The sequence below is a fragment of the Uranotaenia lowii genome, chromosome 2 (genome assembly GCF_029784155.1).
Source record: "Uranotaenia lowii strain MFRU-FL chromosome 2, ASM2978415v1, whole genome shotgun sequence".
Classification (NCBI taxonomy): domain Eukaryota; kingdom Metazoa; phylum Arthropoda; class Insecta; order Diptera; family Culicidae; genus Uranotaenia; species Uranotaenia lowii.
The window spans coordinates 359,053,030-359,075,750 of record NC_073692.1 but is presented as its reverse complement, the minus strand read 5'-3'; the positions used below and the strand labels follow the sequence as shown (position 1 = coordinate 359,075,750).

General features: G+C 36.9%; 2 protein-coding genes across 2 annotated transcripts in view; one reads left to right on the top strand and one right to left on the bottom strand.

The window, feature by feature from the left end:
• The window catches only part of LOC129744685 (peptide transporter family 1-like), a 42,510-nt gene extending 34,151 nt beyond the window's left edge, over window positions 1-8,359 (bottom strand). The window contains exon 1 of the mRNA XM_055737330.1: window positions 7,400-8,359. Coding sequence (XP_055593305.1) covers window positions 7,400-7,418 — 19 coding nt within the window. The 5' untranslated portion in view covers window positions 7,419-8,359. The remainder of the gene's footprint in view (window positions 1-7,399) is intronic.
• The window catches only part of LOC129744686 (bromodomain-containing protein 4-like), a 104,653-nt gene that overhangs the window by 74,041 nt on the left and 7,891 nt on the right, over window positions 1-22,721 (top strand). The window lies entirely within an intron of this gene.

The following is a 22,721-nucleotide window of genomic DNA, read 5'->3' as shown; positions in this document are numbered from 1 at the left end:
ATATATTTTTTTTTAGATTTGAATGTTGATCAGTGTCCCATTATTGTATGATAATCTTTTTTTTAGATTCTCCAGACAAACAAACATATTTTTTTGTATTTTTTTTAAATTTTAATAGTTATCAGTGTGTTACAAATCAGTTTTAAAATCGCAATGTTGAACGAACGAATGTGGAACGAAACGTCGAAATTCAAAGAGATGGTGTTTGGAACTCGCACAGGGCCTAAAAACGCAGAAGTTTTTTCTTGTACAATTCACTAGTCGTAAGCAGTTTCCTCCTTAGGATAATTTTGAAATTCTTTCCCAAAAAGACGAAAACATGGAAGCAATAATTTAAAAATATCAAGGCTTGAATATTAACGAGGGGAGGCAACAAACTTTTTGTCTTATTTTTCAACCCTTCAAGCAGGGAGAAAACTTGATAGGCAAAACCTAATATCAATTCGGAAAAACTGTTCTTTTGTTGGAATTAACACTAGTATGACCGGCAAATTGAATACATATACAGTACCGTTCATAATTGTATAGAAATTGGAAGCAAGCGCACTGTCACTTCGACTTTGAACTTCCATAACTTTTTACTCTGATGATATTTTTTGATCAAATTTTTTGCGTTAGATAGATCAACTATCAAACTATTATATCACAAAATTTGAGCTTTCTGGAGTTTGTGTGGCCTGAGAAACAATAATTCTACGAAAATCGGACTTTTTGGACTTTTCTCATTCAAACTGCAATATCTCTAAAACTACGCTACATTTTTTATTGAAATTTTGTAGAGTGATTGTTGAAAGTTCTATCGATGAGATCAAAAGTTACGCCAGGTGCAATATTTCAGGCATGAACCTTTAAATGCGATTTCTATAGAATTTTGGACGATTCATGAGAACAATATCGTTTCTTGTAATTATTGTTGTAATTTTTCGTCTGGAATAGATACCTACACTGGTTGTTAAACAGAGAATATGATTTTCCTATGGAAACATTCGTCCAAAATTCTATAGACATCGCATATCTAGATCCATGCCTGAAAAATTGCACCTCGCGTAACTTTTGATCTCATCGATAGAACTTTTCGAAAACTTCAGACATGCTAGCTTTACATTTCAACAATAACTCTGCAAAATTTCAATAAAAAATGTAGCGTAGTTTTAGAGATATTGCAGTTTGAATGAGAAAAGTCCAAAAAGTACGATTTTCGTAGAATTACTGTTTCCCGGGCCACACAAACTCCAGAAAGCTCAAATTTCGAAATATAATAGTGTAGTAGTGATCTATCTAACGCAAAAAATTTGATCAAAAAATATCATCAGAGTAAAAAGTTATGGAAGTTCAAAGGCGAAGTGACAGTGCGCTTGCTTCCAATTTCTATACAATTATGAACGGTACTGTACCTATTCGGACCTCTATGTAGGGTTCCCGAATAAGAATGGACACATTTCTCATCCCAAAAACCCTCCCCTACTACTGTTGGTTTCTTTCGTATGACTAATACTATAGATATGCAACAAAAAAGTATGAGGCTCCCGTATTCTCTTCCAATCTCACACAATGGAAGGAGGGAAGGGTCACAAATTACTATAGAAACAATACTTGTATCAAAAGACAATATCATACCCAATTCGGTGCCTTTTGGCTCTCTAACTTTAAAAAAACTGCGATGGCACCTCTTCTCTTCCTATTTATCTTTTTCCGTATCCAAATAACCTCCCATGTCAATGAAAGGTGGGAAGAGCTTCAAACCATCTAGAGAACATTTCGATCACCCAAATACCCTCGAGTGCCAAATTTGATTCCCCTCGCTTGAATAGTTATCGAGTATTGCAAAAATTTGAATGGGCTCCCTGCCCTCTTCCTAACCTCCCAATGCAAATCTGGAAAAGTTACAAACAATTTTATGAAATGAATTTGCGGCTTTATCGGTGAGGGTTAAAGAGTTGAAATGAAAGACGGATAGAAGAACAGAAGAAAATTCTAAGGTGGTGAAAAGAGCGAAGAGCATTTGAAATAGAAGCTTGACCACATGCTAAATTCTTTGTCCCGCATCAATTAACTGTATTGAAGAAGTAGTACCCAATAGAGAAGGCACTACATTTTTCGATACAGTTAATTATGGATGGTTCGACCGCCATGTGAGTGTGCACATGTGCCGAACGGACACATGTGCACACATGTGCACTTGTCCGTTCGGCACATGTGCACACTCACATGGCGGTCGAACCATCCATAATTAACTGTATCGAAAAATGTAGTGCCTTCTCTATTGGGTACTACTTCTTCAATACAGTTAATTGATGCGGGACAAAGAATTTAGCATGTGGTCAAGCTTCTATTTCAAATGCTCTTCGCTCTTTTCACCACCTTAGAATTTTCTTCTGTTCTTCTATCCGTCTTTCATTTCAACTCTTTAACCCTCACCGATAAAGCCGCAAATTCATTTCATAAAACAAATTCACGGTGATTTCTCCTCTTAAAATAGTTACAAACAATCATAGAATGTTTCCCCATATTCAGAAATCCTCCATTTGCTTCCACCCAGTAAGCGCGTCCTCTCAAAAATCGACAGAGCATGCAAAAAATTGAGAGTTGAGTCACCGAACTTAGAATAAAACGGTTAATTTCGGCGACACTCCAAGAACGCAAATATTCTCATTCGGTTTGTCCTGCCGAGATATTTAGAGGCAACGAATGCGAATGCGTACATGCAGGGTTGCCAACATTTTTTTTTATATCAGGGAACTTGTGGAATAAAAATCAGGCAAAATCAGGCTACGTTAAAGTAACGGAAATTTCGGAAGTGATGACCTTTTTTTGGTCATCACTCCAAATTTTCACTCTAATATGTGTTGTGAGCCTACTTGGTTAAACAATTGTACTGGATTAAAGCAATCAAAAAATTCCCTCTTTTAAATAAGAGCACCTGTATTCGTGGTCCAAACAGCCGGTTTAGACCCAAATTCCGACCCGAGCAACCGCACTGGTGATCCATTATATCAGTTTCAACTCAACTTTTTTTAGATCTGGTATAAAGATTGATCCAAAACTGATGAGATTCGGATCCAATTTGACGCAATTCTAATCCGTTTGACAGTTAATGGAACACGAGTGCAGTTGCCAGTTTTTTCATTGGATCGGATCTAATTTCTTTGGTTCAATTCTTGTATAAATTAGACCCAAGAATAGACCACGAATACAGATGCTCTAAGAACGAAAGGGAATCTTTCTATTCCTTTATTTCAGCCACATTTTCGCTTTTTAACTTCAGCAATGATACCTAATCCAGTTCCTTACTACCCATTTTTCAGCACATTCACAAAAATCAGACAAAATCAGGCATATTTAAAAAAAAACTAAGAGAAATTCAATGGCTTATCAGGTTATCAGGCAGAGCCTTGAAAAATCAGGCAAATCCTGAAAAATCAGGCATATTGGCATCTTTGCGTACATGCGAAATCAGTTTGAATCGTACACTCGTACAGTGGAGTCGACTTCTCAGGCAGGCAAACACGCGTCTCGAAGGAAAACATACAAACACGATTCGGATTGTTTTCGTGTGTTTCTCTGGAGGGCGTGTTTTAGATTATTTCGTGGCACTCACTCAAGGCACGCGTATGGTGTGTTCCTCTCTGCCGATTAGATGATGCAAAATCGCAAGAGAGATCGTTACGATCCCTCTGTCGATTTGAGTTACCTCTCTGCCGATTCATGTTTACTGGGCAATTGCTCGAATTGTTATCGAATTTAGCAATTATAAATGAATGGAAACCCCCGCCCCTTCCTTTCCATCTGCTTGACTGATTCTCGAGTTATGTTAAAAACTGTTAAAGAGAATTCCCTCCTATTACCCCTCTGGAAAAAGGAGAGGAATCTATCATTCATGGAAATGTTTCTCGTAGGCAAATCCCCTCCCATGCCGAATTTGGTACCATTTGCTTGAACGGTTCTCAAGTTATGCCAATATTTCTTTTTATTTTAGGTACCCCCTCCCCCCCTTCTAGTAAGAGGGAGGGGTTTCAAACTGAAATAGGAACCTTTCCCGGCCTCAAAAGCACCCACCTGCCAAGTTTCAAGAAAGTCGGTTCAGTAGTTCCCGAGTCTATAGGGAACAGACAGACAAACATTTATATATTCGTTCGTTAAAGTTATGAATACGTTGACAAGAACGTTATTTGAATGCCATCCTACGAAACTATAACGAATCTGTTTATAGAATTTTGATTATAATTGCTTCCAACCTGTTTAATAGTTTCTTGTCATGTAGGTGTTGAAATGATGTTCTATTTTTAAAGGTTGAAGACTTCGCTTAATAAACGAACGAAAAAATCCTTTTTAGAAAACCATTCGTATCGGTTATTAGAGGAAGGCTTTATAATCTGGGTTTTTTCTAAGTTACATATTCCGAAAAGTGACATGAATTTCTCAATGCACATATCAAATGAACGCAACAAAACAAACATCAGAACATACAAATTTTAAAAGATTGAAAAAAATCATTCTAACCTCTTACTGGAAGACATGTATAGAATAAACCAGTTTTGAAGAAATTTTGCATTGCCCTTCTATAACCATTCAGGTAAAATTATGACTAAGGGCAAAAACACAGTGCACGCGAGCGAGCGAGCGAGCAATTTTTAAATGAACCTGAAATGAATTTCGCGCGAACATTTTTCAGGATCGTACACAGTGCACGCGTGCACAGTGCACTGAGAAAAAACTAAATGAATAGTAAAGGAAAGGATATTTATAAAAGCAATTTATGGGGAATTGGAAGAATAGTTCAAAGGGGTAACTTTTATTTAAATCATTATAAAATAATTCGAAAATGACATTCAATTAAAATTTTTAAAAGCGTCATAAAACCATTCAAGTATTTTTTTTATCGCAGAATTCCCAAAGCGGAGTTTTTATCAGTATCAGCGCCAACGACTTTCAGAGAAGTTATTTTATTTGTTCTCAAAGAAAAGTTATAAACGGCATTGCTCGTGGAAAAGTTAAGTATGGTTATTTTCGATCCTTCAATGCTTCATAAAATTCCAGCATGCATGGGGCCGGTATACTTAATCAAAATTCAAGTTTTTCCATAGTTCCTTATGCACACAATAAAATCGCAATCAAGCAAAAAAAGATAACATAAGAGAGACAGCTAAACATGTTAATATAAGAAGTGCAAATACTATCGAATTCTACCAAGTCTTTATTCATTCATATAAAATGTTTTTTATTTTTTTATCCATGTTTTAAAAAGGGCTATAAAGTGTTTTTCCAAATATGTGGAGTATTTGTTTTTAGAAGTAAATTATTTTTTATAAACCATCTTATTTATTTTGGCGTCAAAATTCACGTTCTTAACCCTTCATTTCATGTTTTTTTATTTTTCCTCAAAAATCATTTTTCACAGTTGGATGAGTACAATGAGAAAAAAAATTAAAATAAAATACGATTTTTCAACTTTTCCATACATCATTTCAACTTTGTTACTTTATGAAACGAAGGGTAAAATTATTCAAGCAATTAAAAATGGAATGAAAAATTTTGGATCGTGCGAGACCTAATGACCACGCAATTTTACAGCGGAATCTCCAAATTAGTAGAGAAAAACCGCGCGGCCTTTGCACCGGTACATTAAATACGCATTTTATGCTGCTTGGCAATAAAATAAAAATTCACAATTTTTAAATTTTTCACTGAAGTAATGTTCTTTTACAGCACAAAGAGCATTCATTATTTCAAATTCATGGTTCCGCAAAATGTTACGAATTCCTCTTAAGGAATTGCTGGTCACTATTTCGTCCATATACATATAGCATACCGACAAGTATATGCTGGAAAAACTTTGTCATAGTTGAAATTGAATTCATTTGAAAAGTTAATCGAGAAAAATCACTTTTTAATATTTAAAAATAACGCGATATATTTTCAAATAAAACTGCCGAGAAATAATTTCAGTGCATGTTCATATGAAGTTTTGGTGAACCAAAACAAAGTATTCACGCGACTGCTGCGACGGATAATTTTCGAAATGGTATTTCGCGCGAATAGTACTAATCGCGTCGCTTGCACTGTGAACGGTCTCTCAGTTTTCAACATCTTCAAATGAGGCGCGATTCTTTGCGCGAATTGCTCGTTCACTCACTCGCGTGCACTGTGTTTCTACCCTATGTTAAGCATTCGTTGAGGTGTAATAATTGCTTTATAGGAAGGTATGAAGCGACTATTAGATTTTCTTGGACGAATAAAGTCGATTTTCGATAAGAAAATTTTACCATGAAAACTAAGTGTTGCTACTGTATATGAGAATTCAGTTGAAAATATTGGTCATATTTACTTGAGTAATTGTAAATTTTTGTTTGAAATCTAGTTCCAAATTTCTCAAATTTTTTCTTTCTCAATCCTGAAGAATAAACACTTGGTACATGTTTTACGTATTCAAAAATTCGTTTATTATCTGCCAAAAAATATTACTAGACTTTCGCTGATTGAAAATAGGTACAGCTAAATAAATTTTAAATGACCAAGCAAAAGTTGACTCTGAATATTAACATGTTCGGAAAACCTAGGAAAATACTTAAATGAGTTGTTGTGCATCAGTGGTTTTAAGTAAATGGAAATTGTATTTAGAGCTATGGACTTATAAGCAATTTTTCAATAAAAAAAAATCAAAAACTCATGAATTCCGTCGGTTTGAACTATAGAAGTTCAAGTTTAATCATCTTATCACGTTTTTGATGATAAATAAGTTTCACCGATTAGCTCTGCTACTGCGCCTATTAATCTCCAAAAAACGTGCCAATATATAGGGGTTTTGTTCTCCTTCCATTCAAACGAGCTTAATTTGAGAAACTAATTGGATTATAGAAAATTGAAGGTAAAAATACCAAAGGCAACACGTGTTGTGACACATTTTGTGTGGTTTTTCCTGATTTAAATGCAGCAGCAGATGTATAATGTGGGAACTTTCTAAGGGACATTTATTTGCGATACTGATAATCTGGAGCTTCTTGGAGAAACAATTACAAAATTTTCAACCATCAAGAATTTCTCTTATTTTACCGTTAAAATGTGTTTTAGTCTGAGTTCGATGCATTAAAGTCGTAACTGGTTTGAGATTTCACACAACATCAAAATATCATATTGTAGTAATATTAGTCTTGATTATGCTATTTACATGTTGTGTGAAACCAACATCAAGATCACGATGACTCGGATAAACGAAACCTCCAACCATTCATCTCTCCCGCCGGATTGGGAACTAGTTAATCCACTTCATGTTGACAGACAGCATCAACCAGATGTGTTAAACAGCTTCATAACAATCAACAACAACAGCAGCAATGATTCACTCAATCTTTCTTCTACTGTTTTAACGCTCACACCGGTTAACCGGCTTTTCGAAACTAACCTTCTTTCATTATCGACATCGTGCACTTATTCCAGTATGATTATTCCAGCACAAATTATCTAACAGCAGCACCGAACTAGTATCACCATAGCTGGGGTCGATCAGCAAACTTCAATCGAACCGCGCGAACGATCTGGTTCTTCAACCGCGTACCGCACAACGATATCGATTATCCCCAAAAAACTTCACAACTCTATTTGGGTGTTTAGAGTCCCGAACTGCGGTCCTCGGACTGGTTAATTAGAGGATTGTTTTCCCGATTCTGTGTTCGCCCTACTGGCCACCAGACGACTGAAACTGATCCGACAATTACGCCTAGTTAAAACGCGACAATTGCACACTTGAGATTCTACTGTTTTTTTTTCTATCGTTCCCTCTCACTGGGAAATATCAACTGTGCGATTCATAACGGACTCAGACGAAACAATATAACGCGCGTCAACAACACATATTTAGGAGCCACTAAACCCCGGCCGGCGACCCATTCATCATCATCGAATACCTGGACAAATCGCGTCGTCGTCGTCGCCACTTGATAAGAACCTCCCGAGCCAGTTTACTCTCGACGCGAACTGTCGAACTTTTCTTCGGTGGGAAGCTGGCCCGGTTTTTTTGATAACACAAATTACTTATACAGAACGCTACTATCACACACAATTGTTTACACACGACCTTCACTCCAATATCGCAGCCATCTTTGTTTTGCTGTGTAGTTACTACAAGGTATCTAAGCCGTTGCCTTTAGCGACAAACGAGGCCGCACAACTGACGTTTAAACGAAAATTTTTGACTCTTAACGGTGAAAGTGCTATCGATAACCCACTTATTAGAGCCCCTCGATAGAAATTTTCTGTAATCACTAGCTCCGAAAAAAGCGATGATCAACCGATAACGCACACTCTACAGCACTAGAGGTAGTAACCGAACTACTCCGAAGCTATTCCCAGCTGAGCCATCGATAAAGCTTGCTTCAGGTACTTAGTAGGTAATCGTATTGAGTAGCTAAGCTATTTCAAGCAGCTGAGTATACTTACTAAATAGCTCAGCTTACTAAGTACCTGTCAGGATGAACTACCAAGAATGTGAAAACAGTGATTCTCAGATAATTTTCTTAAGGTGCTGGAACCTATTCAATTTACTAATAGTGTTTTCGTTTATTGGCACCTAACCTAGTTACCCACGAGCTTTGCCCTAACTGCTGTTATTTTGTTCGTTTATTAATTCAGAAGTCCACAAGTTTTGCCCGAAATTTGAACCTCAAGCAGGCGGTTGCACCCCGTAAAAGTTGTCAGTGTTGGGGGTAAGCATAAGGGTGAACATAGCAACCATATATTTGCATCGTCCCGGGTAACGATTCTGTTTGTTTATTCAGAAAAAGTTTTGCCCCGCGCTAGTGGAGATAAACGAAAACGGCATAAGAGTCAACCTAAAGAATTAACAAATTTTTGCTATCCAAAGAAAAGTTCTGAACTTCCAAGCATTACCTTTAAAAATATAAGTTCAAACTTCTGAGCTCCGAATCGAACAAAGAGAACGAGTCTGTTGTTGAGCGAACTACGTTATTTGAGTTGAGAATCTCTGAAGTCTAAAATAATCTGCAACTATTCAAATAATACACCCAAACACTAGGTACAGTCTGTTTTGTGTAAAGCTATTTTCTTAGTAATAGCTGGATTAAAAGTAACATATTTTTTTAAAGATTTTTATTCATGTCATAAATTGTTCAGAATCCAAAAATCTTAATCAAAATTTTTTAAACCTCACAGTTTTTGGTAATTTTTTTTTCAGAGAAGCTACATAAATCCTGGAATGCGTTCATTCTTCTTAAATACATGTTATAGGAGATTGATTTAAAAGGTTCCAATCGCACTTAATCTGTATTTCCGAGAAGGAAGAATGTCAACCTGACCGCGGGCTATGATAGACAGTGCGTTTATAATTGTCAGTAAAACAATTGCTGATAAGAATAAGCCGTAGGTATTCTAACGGTGAAGTGTCATGATTAGCAATTTCATTAGCGCTGATAACCTCCGGGATAGGATTCGAAAACAGCGGTTGAAAACAATTTAGTTTGTTTGCAGTTTTTTTTTTATATTTTAAGTATGATCCAATCAACTTGTTGAAGTAAATTGAGATATTTTTCTTATCGAATTACTTGAACAATTGGTCAAGAAAAATATATTTTAAAATGATCTGATTTCATTTTCGCAGTTTCGACATTTACCAATACTTTTTCCATGAATCATGTTAATGAAAATTGTATTGATAAGAATTTTATTGATTTTCCACCCACTCAATGATTCTATTATTGATTATTTACGGTAGAGATGTAGAATCAAGTGGGTTGATTATGAACAAAATTACTCAGTTTTTTACACTAACTAATGACTGGTTCTTTTCTTCATTTGAGGATTTTTAAATTATTTTTAAGATACAGCCTGTGGGCGTAAATTAATGGCTGTTCATAATCAGCCCGTGGTCTATGGAATAAAAATGAACACTGTTATGATTATGGTTAGGTGATAACTTTCGGTGTCAGTAACAGCAGTTAGTAGGCAAGGATATTTTCCACCATCATTTTGCTTATGTGCCTTATAAAATGCATGTTTTATGGAATAAATTGACTGCCTGATATGATTTGAGTCCCTAAAAACTACCATGAAGCTAGTTTTTTCAATAAAACTTTTAAACAAATGTTTTAGACCAGTGGTTTTTAAACATTTTTCACTCACCGCCCCCTTTGACTAAATTTTCGAACTCACCGCCCTCTTAAGGAATTTTTTACAAAAAAAATGCATCTATCAGAGGCTCGGCAGTTTTGAAGCATAGAATTGAGCGAAATTATTAGCTGAATTCTTGGTTAAATTAAGAATTTTTTATTTTTTTTTCTTAGCTGACTTGGTGATTCAGTTAAAAGGTATTGTGCATCCAAATCAATTTTTTAGAATTGTCGTTGGTGAACTGACAGGAAAACACAGATCTCCGACAATCTAATTCATTTTCCTTTATCGGAAGTCAGTGGAAAATTGGAAGGCTGGTCTTCCGAAATAAAATTCCGAAGTAACTTCACTCAAGCACAAGAAAATTATGAAGTCAATCGTCAGCCATTCCATATCCAATTTTTAATTTTCCATGAATTTAGTTAGGCAACGAGTCGTTGCCAACGACTAGGGAAAAAAGTCATAGCAAGCCGAAAACCGGCAACGTTTGGAACCGAAAAACATGCGTGGAGAAATCACACTACGATGTGGGAACGAAAAAAAATCATTGTATAATGCCACCATGGAAACTTTATAGAATTTTCAGTTATTTATTTATATTTTCATTTTAAAACCTGCACCAATTTCCATATAACTGATTAACTGAAAAACACTAATATAGAACGTCAGTTAGTGTATATTTCAATTGTACCTATTTGATTTTTGATTCATGAAGTTTCAGTATTTCAGTTAATTATTATTCAATTCAAGATCATTTTTAAGTAAATGTATCGTTTTCTTCCTACTTTCAAGAAAAAAATACGGATAAAATTATTTGTCACGGTTTCGAAGGAATTCTCAAATTTGTCCTGTAACACGGCTCATTAGATGTCTATGATGTTTTTGACAACCTTTCCCTTTGGCTTGAGCACATCCATGTAACTTATCGAAAATCCTTTCTATACGCTCAGTGCTGCTCCCTCCTGAGAGGAGACATCATAACAGGCGGCTGAAGTACCTGGTACACTCACGATGGGGGTCAATGGTTTGAGTATTCAACAACGTCAACGTCAAATAACATACAAAATTATCGAAGCAACCGTTGTTCGTATTCTCACTGTTGGTATCAATTTTAACATGCTTGTTTTTATGAGCGAATAGAATCCCAATTCAGCCTGCATTGATGCAAAGAATGATTTTCTTCTCGAACAGAGTAAATTTAAGTGTTTTCCATATGACAATTTTAGGTAACCAATTCGTCCTAAAAATCAATCAAAATATATTTTCACCATTCAAAGTATAGTAGATGGCTCTGCAGTGCTGATTTCCAACATATCAACATTTTATGCCGATTTGTTTTTACAAGACACACTTAGCGCCGATGTGGTCTAGTGGATAGGCTGGTGCGAGTATGGTTTTAGTATGCCAGGCGTACTGGGTTCGATCCCCAGTATCGGCAAGAAAACTTTTGGGTTCGAATCCCATTAGTGGCCGAAAGGTAAGATGTGTTTCCTCATATAACTGACTATAAAATAAAAATATCCAATCAGTTGCCAGCTGTCCAGGTATATACACGGATGCCGGAATACCTGTAAGTAAACTAGCCCACCTAATTGAATCGTTCTTCCAAAATAAACCTACATCAACACAATACATTCACTCCATAACAGTTCATTCGAAGCCATGGGTCCGGGTATGATGGCGCGCTGCATTGGAGATTTGTCGAACTTAATAATCTAAGAATGCATATGAGTACATACTTAGGCAGAAAGTGCGGTCCGATCCGATCCGATCCGATTCTGCAAATCTCGTTTTCATCTTTCCGCAGCGTGTGTCCAATCCATCTCCACTTACGTTCCCGAATCTCGATTTCTAGCGCCCTTTGATGACACCGGCGATGTAGTTCCTGATTTGAGATCCAGTTGCCAGGCCACCAAAAGCGCGGATGATATTCCGCAGGCAGCGGTTTACAAATACTTGCAGTTTTCGCGTCGTTACCGCATATGTGCACCAAGTTTCGCACCCGTACAGCAATGCGGATTTGACGTTTGAGTTGAAGATTCGGATTTTCGTTCGAAGAGAGATCTGGCGTGACCGCCATATGTTTCGGAGACTCGCAAACGGAAATCGGGCCTTTCTGATCCGGGTTTCGATGTCTTTCCTGTTACCACCATCAGGCGTTATCTGGCTACCAAGATACTGGAAGCACTCCACTTTCTCAACTTGTTGCCCAGCTACCATGAAACTGGAGGGTTTTCCTGTGTTGATCTCCATCGACTTGGTCTTTCCGACATTGACTTTGAGACCTGCTGCCTTGGAACTTTCGGTGAGGTCGTCGAGTTTGCTCTGCATATCTGGTTGTGTTTGGGCGAGCAAAACAATATCGTCAGCCAGGTCAAGGTCGTTCAGGTGCTCCATTGTTGAAGGATTCCACGGCAATTCTCGGTTCGGTGCACAGTCAATCGATCCAATCAGAATCTCATCCATTACGATTAGAAAAAGTAGCGGTGATAAGATACATCCTTGTCTCACTCCAGCAGTTACCGGGATTGGTTCGGACAAGACACCGTCGTGCAAGACCTTGCACGAAAATGCCTCGTATTGTGCTTCGATGAGATGGACTAGTTTCTCTGGGACCCCTCGTTGCCTTTAAGCCGCCCAGATGTTTTCATGGTTAAGTCGGTCGAATGCTTTTTCGAAATCAACGAACACCAGCAGAAGAGAGTCCTGCAATTCGTTGATTTGTTCCAGTATGATTCGTAGCGTTGTGATGTGGTCCACACATGATTATGATCGTCCGGATCGGAATCCAGCTTGTTGTCGTCGGAGTGTAGCGTCGATTTTCTCCTGGATCCTGTTCAGGATCACTTTGCAGAGTTCTTTGGGGGTTGTACAGATCAACGTTATGCCTCGCCAGCTAACGCACTCTGTCAGGTCTCCTTTCTTCGGGACCTTTACGAGGATACCCTGCATCCAGTCGACCGGGAATGTTGCAGTATCCCAGATTCGATCGGTCAATAACTGACCTGCTCGGTCTTTCTGCGGCATTCTTGCATTATTCCTTGCACCACTGAGGCGGCGAGAAATGTCATTAACTAATCGGATATCTCCATTGGCGGCGGTTCTTTCTCCCTCTTCGGCTAGGGAGTTTGTCCAGGCTCTCTTGTCTCGTCCAGTGATGTCAACTGTTTTTCAGAGATGTCTGGCAGCTTTGTCTGGAAAAGTGTGTTAAAGTCTGAATGGCGAACTTGATAGGTGATGACCTTTTTTTTTGATCGCCAGTTCGCAATATTGCAGTCTAGGAATACCACTTATTACTTCATCATAAGCATACATTCTGTACACTATCAATGCCTGAGACTATTGTGGTACTAAGTTTTTTGCTTTACTTCCTGTTTTACTACCAACTTCGTGGCAATCCTCTCTCTTTAATTACTGTCTCGAATCATTTCCTGCCATTTTGCAACGAAAATTTTAAATTTTTACTGTTTTCAGAAAATTTTGAATTTTTACTGTTTTACTGAAAATTCGTGTCGAAACTCAAAAGTCTGGAAGAAATTACCAAAGTCTGGAAGTCTGGAAACCTAAAAAAATGTCTGGCAAAAGTACAAAAAGTCTGGAAGATCCAGAAAAAATCTGGAAGTTTGACATCACTGGTCTCGTCTACAAGCTCGTTTAACTGCCTTTTCCAGCTTCGCATATCGTAAGCGGGCGGCTCCTTTCGCTGGCCCGGTACATGCCTGCTCAATTCCGACTTTCGCCTTTCTCCGATCATCGACCATCCTCCAAGTTTCATCCGACATCCATTCACTTCTTCTTCCACAAACTTTACCGAGAGTACCATGGCTCGTCGTGATAAAGGCATTCTTGATTCCACACCACTGTTCTTCGACTGTTCCGTCTGTCGGCAGCTCCGAGGCTCGGGATTCTAGCTGTTCAACGTATGCCCTTTTCATCTCTGGATTCTCCAACCGGCGGACGTCGTATCGACACCCGACTTTCTCCTCGCGCCGTTGGACACGCGCAACTCTCAGTCGTATCTCGCCAAGGACGAAGTGATGGTCAGATGCAATGCCTGCGCTTCGTTTGTTGCGGACATCAAGAAGGCTCCTTCTCCATTTTCGGCTGATGCAGGCTGATGGACACCTTTTGGGATCAAGAAATTTTCGGTTACTATAGTAAATTCATTTCTTCTGGGGGTGGGAGGGAGAATAGTTCAACCCCCTCAAGCATGCGCAACGAAAATCAATTTTTAGAGTTAAATTTCAAATGAAATTAAGATTTAAAAAAGTATAACAATGTTATTGTAACAATGTAAGACAGTTCACAAAAATCTGCATTTTTAACACAAATTTTGTTACAAAACATGCCTTTTATTTTGTGATTACCGTGTGAAATACCGAAGTCATTGCATAATTTCAATGACTTCGGTATTTTTGTCTATAGAATGTTTTCAATTTCAAATTCTTTTCGTACATTTTGAAGGATACTAATTTTTATTTTTGAGTTTTACAAAACCACTCTTAAACTTTCGAATTTTCTTTAACATTTTGATCCACTATAGGAAAATGAGATATGAGATTTTAAAAATAGATAGCTTGCTGAGATAAAAGGATTCTGATTAGATCGCGTGGGCCTGTTATTTTCTGATATCTTGGCATACGACGGCTGTTTATGCAATTGATCGTTTGCCTTAATTCAGCGAGATTAAAAAGAAAGAAATGCTCTTGAAGTGTTTTTTTTTTAAATTTTATATCTTTGAGTAATTTTTGAAGACATAGAATTCCAAAAATGTCACTTTACTTCTATGGCCAATTGTCACTGCTAACTGCTAAGAGACAACGACCAGCTAATTAATCTTTCATGTTATAAAACTTCCTATTGGGCGCATGTCTCTATTTGCTTCCCAAACACATCATCACAGTCGGTCAACAGTAGTGATTAACCGGCAGACAGAACCGGTAATAAAATATCTTAGTAGATTCTCAACGCACCCCGAGCCATATCTCATTCTGTACCGTAAACTTGAACTTGGACTGGCACCTTGACTGAGAAGAGCTCTGATCATGACCGGACTGTGTTGTGGTGGACACTTGAGAGAAAACGTACAATCAACGCCATCGAAGAAGTTGAGGGTGACACCCGAAGCACGTCAAGTTTAAATTGCACATCTGCATATCCTGATAGGACGCCTCAGTCGATGGTTTCTTAATTAAGGAACTATTCAGGCAGTGCGAAATCTATTCAATGCTATAAAACAATCAAGAGGGGTGCGAACTTTGGTGATCTATGAATCATTAGAAGTTTTGTGCTAGGAAAAAAGGTTTGAGGTCATCAAACTGCAATGTCTTTGATATTGGAAATTTTCAAGCCACTTCATCAAAAAGCTTGCGTTGTAATGAATCACTTGTATTGTATTTATAAGGTTTGATTTGAACAGGGTTAAAAAACGGTATCAAAATTTTTAGGCTCGTTATCTCCCTACGTCAATTGAAACGATCAATCAATAGCTAGTTTACAATAGCATAAACAAGTGTTTTCATCTTTATTGAGAGTGAGTTAAAAACGACAGTTATCTATCTCGAGACGACTCGCGTGCTCGGTTTTGGAAAACCTTCGCTTGAACAATTTCAACCCTTCAATGAAACAGATAACCGATAACGGCCAAGAAATACTATCTGTCAAGTGTTTTCCACTCTGGCACAATAAGACTGACGCTTTTGGCCTAATCCGGGTATGAAATTTGCCCGATGATGAAGAAAAAAAAGCAATGTGCTGCTGCTATTCAATAAAATCCACCCTCATTCGGGCAGCGATATCTTATCACCGCGGGCATCAGGATTTGGATCGTTTGGTGTCAAATTGGCCACTTGCCATCGCTCTCGATTGATGATGGGACTTTATACGATTTCGGTCATGTGCCCGGTTTTTTTCCTACTCAAGTTATCCGCAGATTGAGCGATAAAGCGATCCTGAATGGAAATAATGTTTCTGTGTGTATTTTTTTTTTGGCGTTTATTTGGTAGGCAAGTGAGAGTAGTATGATAGTTTTGTTTATTATTGTCATGTTCTTAATCTGAAGTCTTAACCCTCTGTTGCAGACAAACCCATATTTCCGAGAAGTTTAAAAAAAATCAGCATAAGTCAGTACTGTAGAAGATTCAAAAAATTTTAATGCATCCAAAAATTCAATCAGCAATTATAAAACTTAAGAACTTAAATCAAAAACTTAAATAAAAATCTCATTCTCTCTCATTGTTAAAGCAAATAAAACTACTGAAAAAACAATTTGGTTTTTTGTTTGCATAAATTGCTTTGTTAGGGGTCAATAATGCCTTTTCTGATCTCTCTTCAATTGTCGAATAAATCTTTCGCCTCGATTGGGTCAATAATGCCGCATCCTTTGGCGTAGAGGATTGCCTTCCAGTCTTCTAAGCCAGCGGGCATAAGATCGAATCCCGATCACGGTATACATACTTAGTACACTTTCTATGGGTTGGTGGTTTAAGCATTTGTGAGATGCTATCCATCAAATCTTCGAAAGATGTACGCTTAGAGTTAAGAAATAAAAGAAATCTTTTCGAGGAAACAATCAAGTTTCTTTGAGATCCTGTAGGGGAGGAGCGGGCTATATGCGCCTATTAAGCAGAACACTGATTTAATCAAATATCACATCGGATATGTGTACAAAAACTATATACACGTGTGCAGGCATCTGTTTTCTATACAATGGAGTAATTTTTATGTTAAAATTTTCTTCTGTTTCCAAGAAAACGATTTTATTGTAAGTGTTGTCTAAAATGCCGAACCTCAAATCGTGCGGGCTAAATGCGCCTATTTATATTTTGAACAAAATTTCAGTTTTTTGGGCAATATTTCCGTATAATTTCACTGAAACTGCTAGAAAGTAATGATTTCCGTACGACAAAGGTGAAGTTTTATAAAAATCTATGTATATTATAATTTTTTGGAATAAAACAAAAGTTAGGGTTGCCATACTATGGAGGCAGTTCATCCATGAGAAAAACTTTATCAAATCTGTTTTTAGATCTCCAATTCTCTCTTAAGATGTTATTCAGAGCTTAGATTTGAAGGTTCAGTGGTAAAAATCATTTATTTATTCTATTTAACCTGTTATTTTAGGATGGAGGCATTTTACAAACACGATGGGGGCATACAAAAACACTCTATTATTCCGATATAAAATCATTATTAAACGTCCACTAAAGCTGAAATATGTTGAATTTCTTAAGTTCATTTGAGTAAGAAACAAAAACCATCCAAGTTTTCGATTTAAACTTCTTTACATATAATTTTTAAAAGTCGAAATATTATATCAGAATGTATCAAAAACTTGTATGATTTTTTAAATTTTTTTGAGTATGTAAATTCATAAAATTCTTTCTTGCCTTATGTTCTAAGCGTATCACACTCAAAATGCATTGGTCAGATAAGCTGTCTAGTCAGCCATTTCATCAAACAGCCGTAGGGTCATTTAACCCGATAGGCCCATTTAGGAAACCTTTCCCCTACATGGTGACAAAAAAGTCCGGTCACACAGGAAAATCTCAATATTTCAAAGAATAAGAAGAAAATCTGAATCTGGCTTTCATAGTGTATATTCAGTAACTCATAATGATACTTCACAGACGCTATCTCGGAATTACAACCATTCTCTGATCGAACCAGCTTTAGACGTCTCGGAAAGTCGCACCAGCGGCGAGCACGTGCTCATTTGGCATCTCGTCTCAGATTTTCGTGATAACTAGCTTGAATTGTTCCAAATTTGTTATTTTATAGTCAAGTATCCCCACACGAAATAATCCAGTGGATTCAGATCCGGAGACGACGGAGGTCTTACAATCTTAGAAATGAAATCGGTCAAGTTTTCCTCACACCACGCCTGAACAATCTTTGCGGTGTGGGATTGGGCGCCATCTTGCTGGAAGCAAGACTGACGTCTTATTTTGGAACCGGAAACGTTCAGCTTGGCCGCAGGAGCTTGCTGGAGGCTCACACTTCAAACTCGATCATTTTGACGATTGACTGTTTGCTCCAAAATGAACAGCTTCTCGTCCAAAAAATTTAATCTCGTCAACTGCGCGCCAACCGAGCAGCGATAACAGCTGTTCTTAACTCTGCCATGGCTCATAACTCAATGTAAACAATCTGCACAGAAACGAAACTCTGCCACTTTGGGTAGCAAAGTTAACCCTTTCATTTGACATATAGATGGCACCAGAGAGACGCAACGTGTAGGCTACAGGCGACCCCAAAAAAGTGTGACCGGACTTTTTGTCACCCTGTAAGTGTATGTGTTCGTTTTTAAGATTTAATAAAGATATTTCCATTGACTTTTGTTTCGACGGATTTATAGTTCATGCAGTAGAGGGTTAAACAAGTTAAAATTGGGGGCAGTAAGATAATGATTATGGCCACTATGACTACGGAAATAAAAACGAAAAAGAAAACCTGGGTTAGCGATGCTTCAGTTCATGTAAACTAACCAAAGTAAAGTAACCAAACGAATTTTCTCTCGTGGTTCCCTGAATTCCAAGTTCTGCCGAGTTCTGAGTGGTTTTTTTCAAAATTAAACCCCATGGGGCAAAATCTAGAACGTACTTTGGAATCAACACCTTTCAGTAGTTAATTTTATTTTGCGGGTCCATATTCATGCTTCTCGATTATTATAAGAAATCACTATATAATAGGGATTAATAACCACTAATGATTTAGAATCTTGGAAAGATAGATAGAAAGAATTTCAGTGATTTTTGGGGTAGATAGGTAAATTTTTTCTACAATGCCCAAACTTTTTGAGAGCATTGTATACAATTACATTTTAATGTATGTATGTATTGTATCCACCTTGGGTTTACGGCAGCGCCGCGGTTGTGAAATCCAGTATGTACCTTCTCGGTCAACAGCGGTGTTCCACAAGGGAGTCACTTGGGACCCCTTCTCTTCATCACTGTTATGAACGAATTTACTTAAGTGCTGTCTAATGTGTTCGTACTGGTTTATGTCGACGATTTAAAAATGTTTTTCAATTCCTCCAAATGCAACGTGATAAAATTTTCTCGAAAAATAAGCAATATCACCCATGAATATCGCTAAGAAAACGATTGCATTATTGCTCGGTAGAACTCAGTGAAAGATTTGGGAGTGAAGTTAGACTTGGATTTGAATTTTTTAAAACATCGATTTATGGATCTGAACAATGAATAAAAAAAAACTTGTACATGGCTAATCAATATTCGGGTTTTTAAGGTCGCCTTATAAATTCAAAGTTACTGGTTACAGTATTCGAGTGGTCTTTTTCCAAACTAATCATAATTCTCATCATTTAAGTAAAATAAAACTCCCTTTCAAAATGGAATATCAAGGTTAAATCTGTGATTAGTACCTTGTTTTGGTAAGAGGAACATTTTAATAATTTTAAAAGAAAAATTCGTCACTTCCATCTGTACCGTTGAGCCGTCAACACGTACGCCGGAGCATCGTATCGTTGCTGTGTACCTGCAGGAACATTTTACATTATTTATTTTTTCCTTACCTGTATTTCAATCAGCACTTTTCAGTGCTAAAATTATTTTCATTTTCCTTTATTCATATTTTCTCTTTTCTTTCCAGCATGGGGAAGTCTTCGGCCGGCTCAAGGGCCGGAAGAAAACGGATTGCTGAACCTAATCCAGGGCCATCTGCCAAAAAAGTTGAAATTTCCAATTCATTCGATGTCCTTCATAACATCGGTGATGAGGAAATATTCATATTTAATTCTGATAAGAGTACTAAGAAACCTTCTTCTTCTTCTTATACTCTTAAAAACGAAAAGATTCCACCAATAACGGTCACGATTCCTGACTTCAATGCCTTTCGAAAAGAAATCGTCACTTCCGTCAAGGATGTGAAGATTTCTTTTCAGATCGGTCGAAGGGGAACTGCTCGTATATTGGCGGAATCTTTTAATGATTTTCAAAAAATTTTAAATTATTTGAATAATAAAAAACACCAATTTTTTACGTACGACACTAGAGGTGATCGTCCTTTTAAAGTTGTACTTCGTGGTCTCACCGGCGATCAGACACCGGATGAGATCACAAATGAATTAAATTCTTTGTTAGGTTTTTCTCCAATTCAAGTAATTCAAATGAGGAAAAGAACCAACACGAATAATACCAGTAGTGTTGGTTTTGCTCCTGAACTTTATTTGATCCATTTTAAAAAGGATCAGGTTAATAATTTGAAAATTTTGGAAAAGGCTCGTCTTATGTTTCATTGTCGAGTAAAATTTGAACCTTTTCGTAAATCCCATACCAATTTTTTACAAAATATTACGCAATGTCGTCTTTGTCAAGCTTTTTGTCATGGCACTAAAAATTGTAGAATGAATGCCAGATGCATGTTTTGCGGCTCATTCGATCATGAAAAATCTAAATGCCTTTTTGGTGGTGATAAGCCAAAAACAGAATTTTTTAAGTGTGCGAATTGCGCAGGTAATCATTCCTCGAATTCTCTAGATTGTCCCGTTAGGGCAAAAATTGTTGCTTCTAGGAAAAACCCCAAAGTTTCCAGAAAAGTTTCTTCTCCTCCTTCCTCTTTTTCGTCTACACACGTCAGACCGGCAAACAACCTGCCTGTTCGCAGTCAGCCTCGGTCTACATTGGAATCACGGCTGGGTAATACCCGAAGTGATTTTAATGTTACCTGGGCTGATTCTGCGCCACAGACTCGTTGTTTATCGTTCTCAGAGGTGGTTGAAAATGGGTTGCCCTCTTCAGGTTTAACTAATAAAAATGGGAAAAAACCAAGTCTCAATGTTCATGCGAAGGCTTGGGAAAATCCCCGGAATTCAAATACTTTTTCTTCTCCTTCCTCTTCTGATTCTAACAATTTTGTTGATTTGGGTGAGATTACTGAGGAAAAATTAAAATTTTTGCATCAAAATTTAATGGAAATGATGCAACTTATGTTGAAAGCAAATTCAATGTTTGAAGCTTTCCAAACTTCTTTTAATTATGCTAACAAAATTATTATGACTTTACGATTCCCTCATGGATCCAAATAGATGTTTAAATATTATGAATTGGAACGCTAGATCTTTGCTGGCAAACCAAGACGAGTTCTTTTTATTTTTGAAAACTCAAAATATACATATTGCTGCCATCACTGAAACTTTTTTAAAGCCAGACAATAACTTGAAAAGCAATGCATTCTTTAAAATTTTGCGTAATGATCGACTTGATCGACAAGGTGGGGGTGTAGCTATTGTCATCAATAGTCGTCTCAAATTTAGACTTCTTCCTTCTTTCAATACAAAAGTCTTAGAAACAATTGGAATTGAATTAGAAACTTCTATGGGGAAAATTATAATTGTTGCCGCATATTTGCCTTTTCAATGTAGCGGTGAACAGAAAAATTTTTTGAAGGGAGATTTACAAAAACTCACCACAAATAAATCTAAATTTTTTATTATTGGTGACTTTAATGCAAAACACCGATCTTGGAATAATATTTCATCAAATTCAAATGGGAATATTTTGTTTAATGACTGCTCTGCAGGTTATTATACTGTTGAATATCCTAATGGGCATACTTGTTTTTCTTCAATTAGAAATCCCTCCACAATTGATTTGGTTCTAACGGATTTAGGCGAACATTGTAGTCAATTAGTTACTCATGCGGACCTCGATTCAGACCACCTTCCAGTAACATTTTCTTTATCGCAAAGTCCCATTGAAAACCCTTTAAAATCAACTTTTAATTTTCAAAAGGCTAACTGGGAGCGATATATGAATTTTATTGAACGTAATTTAGATGTAAACGTTCCATTGAATTCAATAGAAGATATTGATTTGGCTGTAGAAAATTTGACAACTTCAATAGTCAATGCTAGAGCCGCTTCAATACCTAAAGTTAAACATAAATTTAATCAACCTTTAATTGATGATGATCTTCAGTTTTTGATACGACTGAAAAACATTCGTCGACGCCAATTTCAACGAACTAGGGATCCTTATTTGAAATTAATTTATTGCGACCTTCAAAAAGAGATCAAACGTCGTTTAAATTTCATTCGTAATGAAAATTTTGCTAAAGCAGTAGAGGACATAAAACCCTACTCAAAGCCATTTTGGAAATTAACTAAAATTCTAAAAAAGCCCCAGAAGCCAATTCCTACTTTGAAAGATGGGGATAAACTTCTTTTAACTAATTCAGAAAAAGCTCAAAAATTAGCCCAACAATTTGAGTCTGCTCATGATTTTAATTTAAACGTTGTAAGTCCAATTGATGCTCAAATTTCCCTAGAATTTGATGATATTCTTTCTAAGCAAATTGTGTTTGAAAGTTCTTGTGGGACAAATATTGATGAACTTAAATTGATTTTCAAAAAATTTAAAAATATGAAAGCCCCGGGGGAAGATGGGATTTTCTATATTCTTATTAAAAAGTTGCCTGAAAGCACTTTAAATTTTTTAGTTAAAATCTTCAATAAATGTTTTCACTTGGCTTATTTTCCCAATAAATGGAAAAAATGCCAAAGTAACTCCAATTTTGAAACCTGGAAAAAGTGCTTCAGAGCCTTCAAGTTATCGACCAATTAGTTTGCTTCCTTCTTTAAG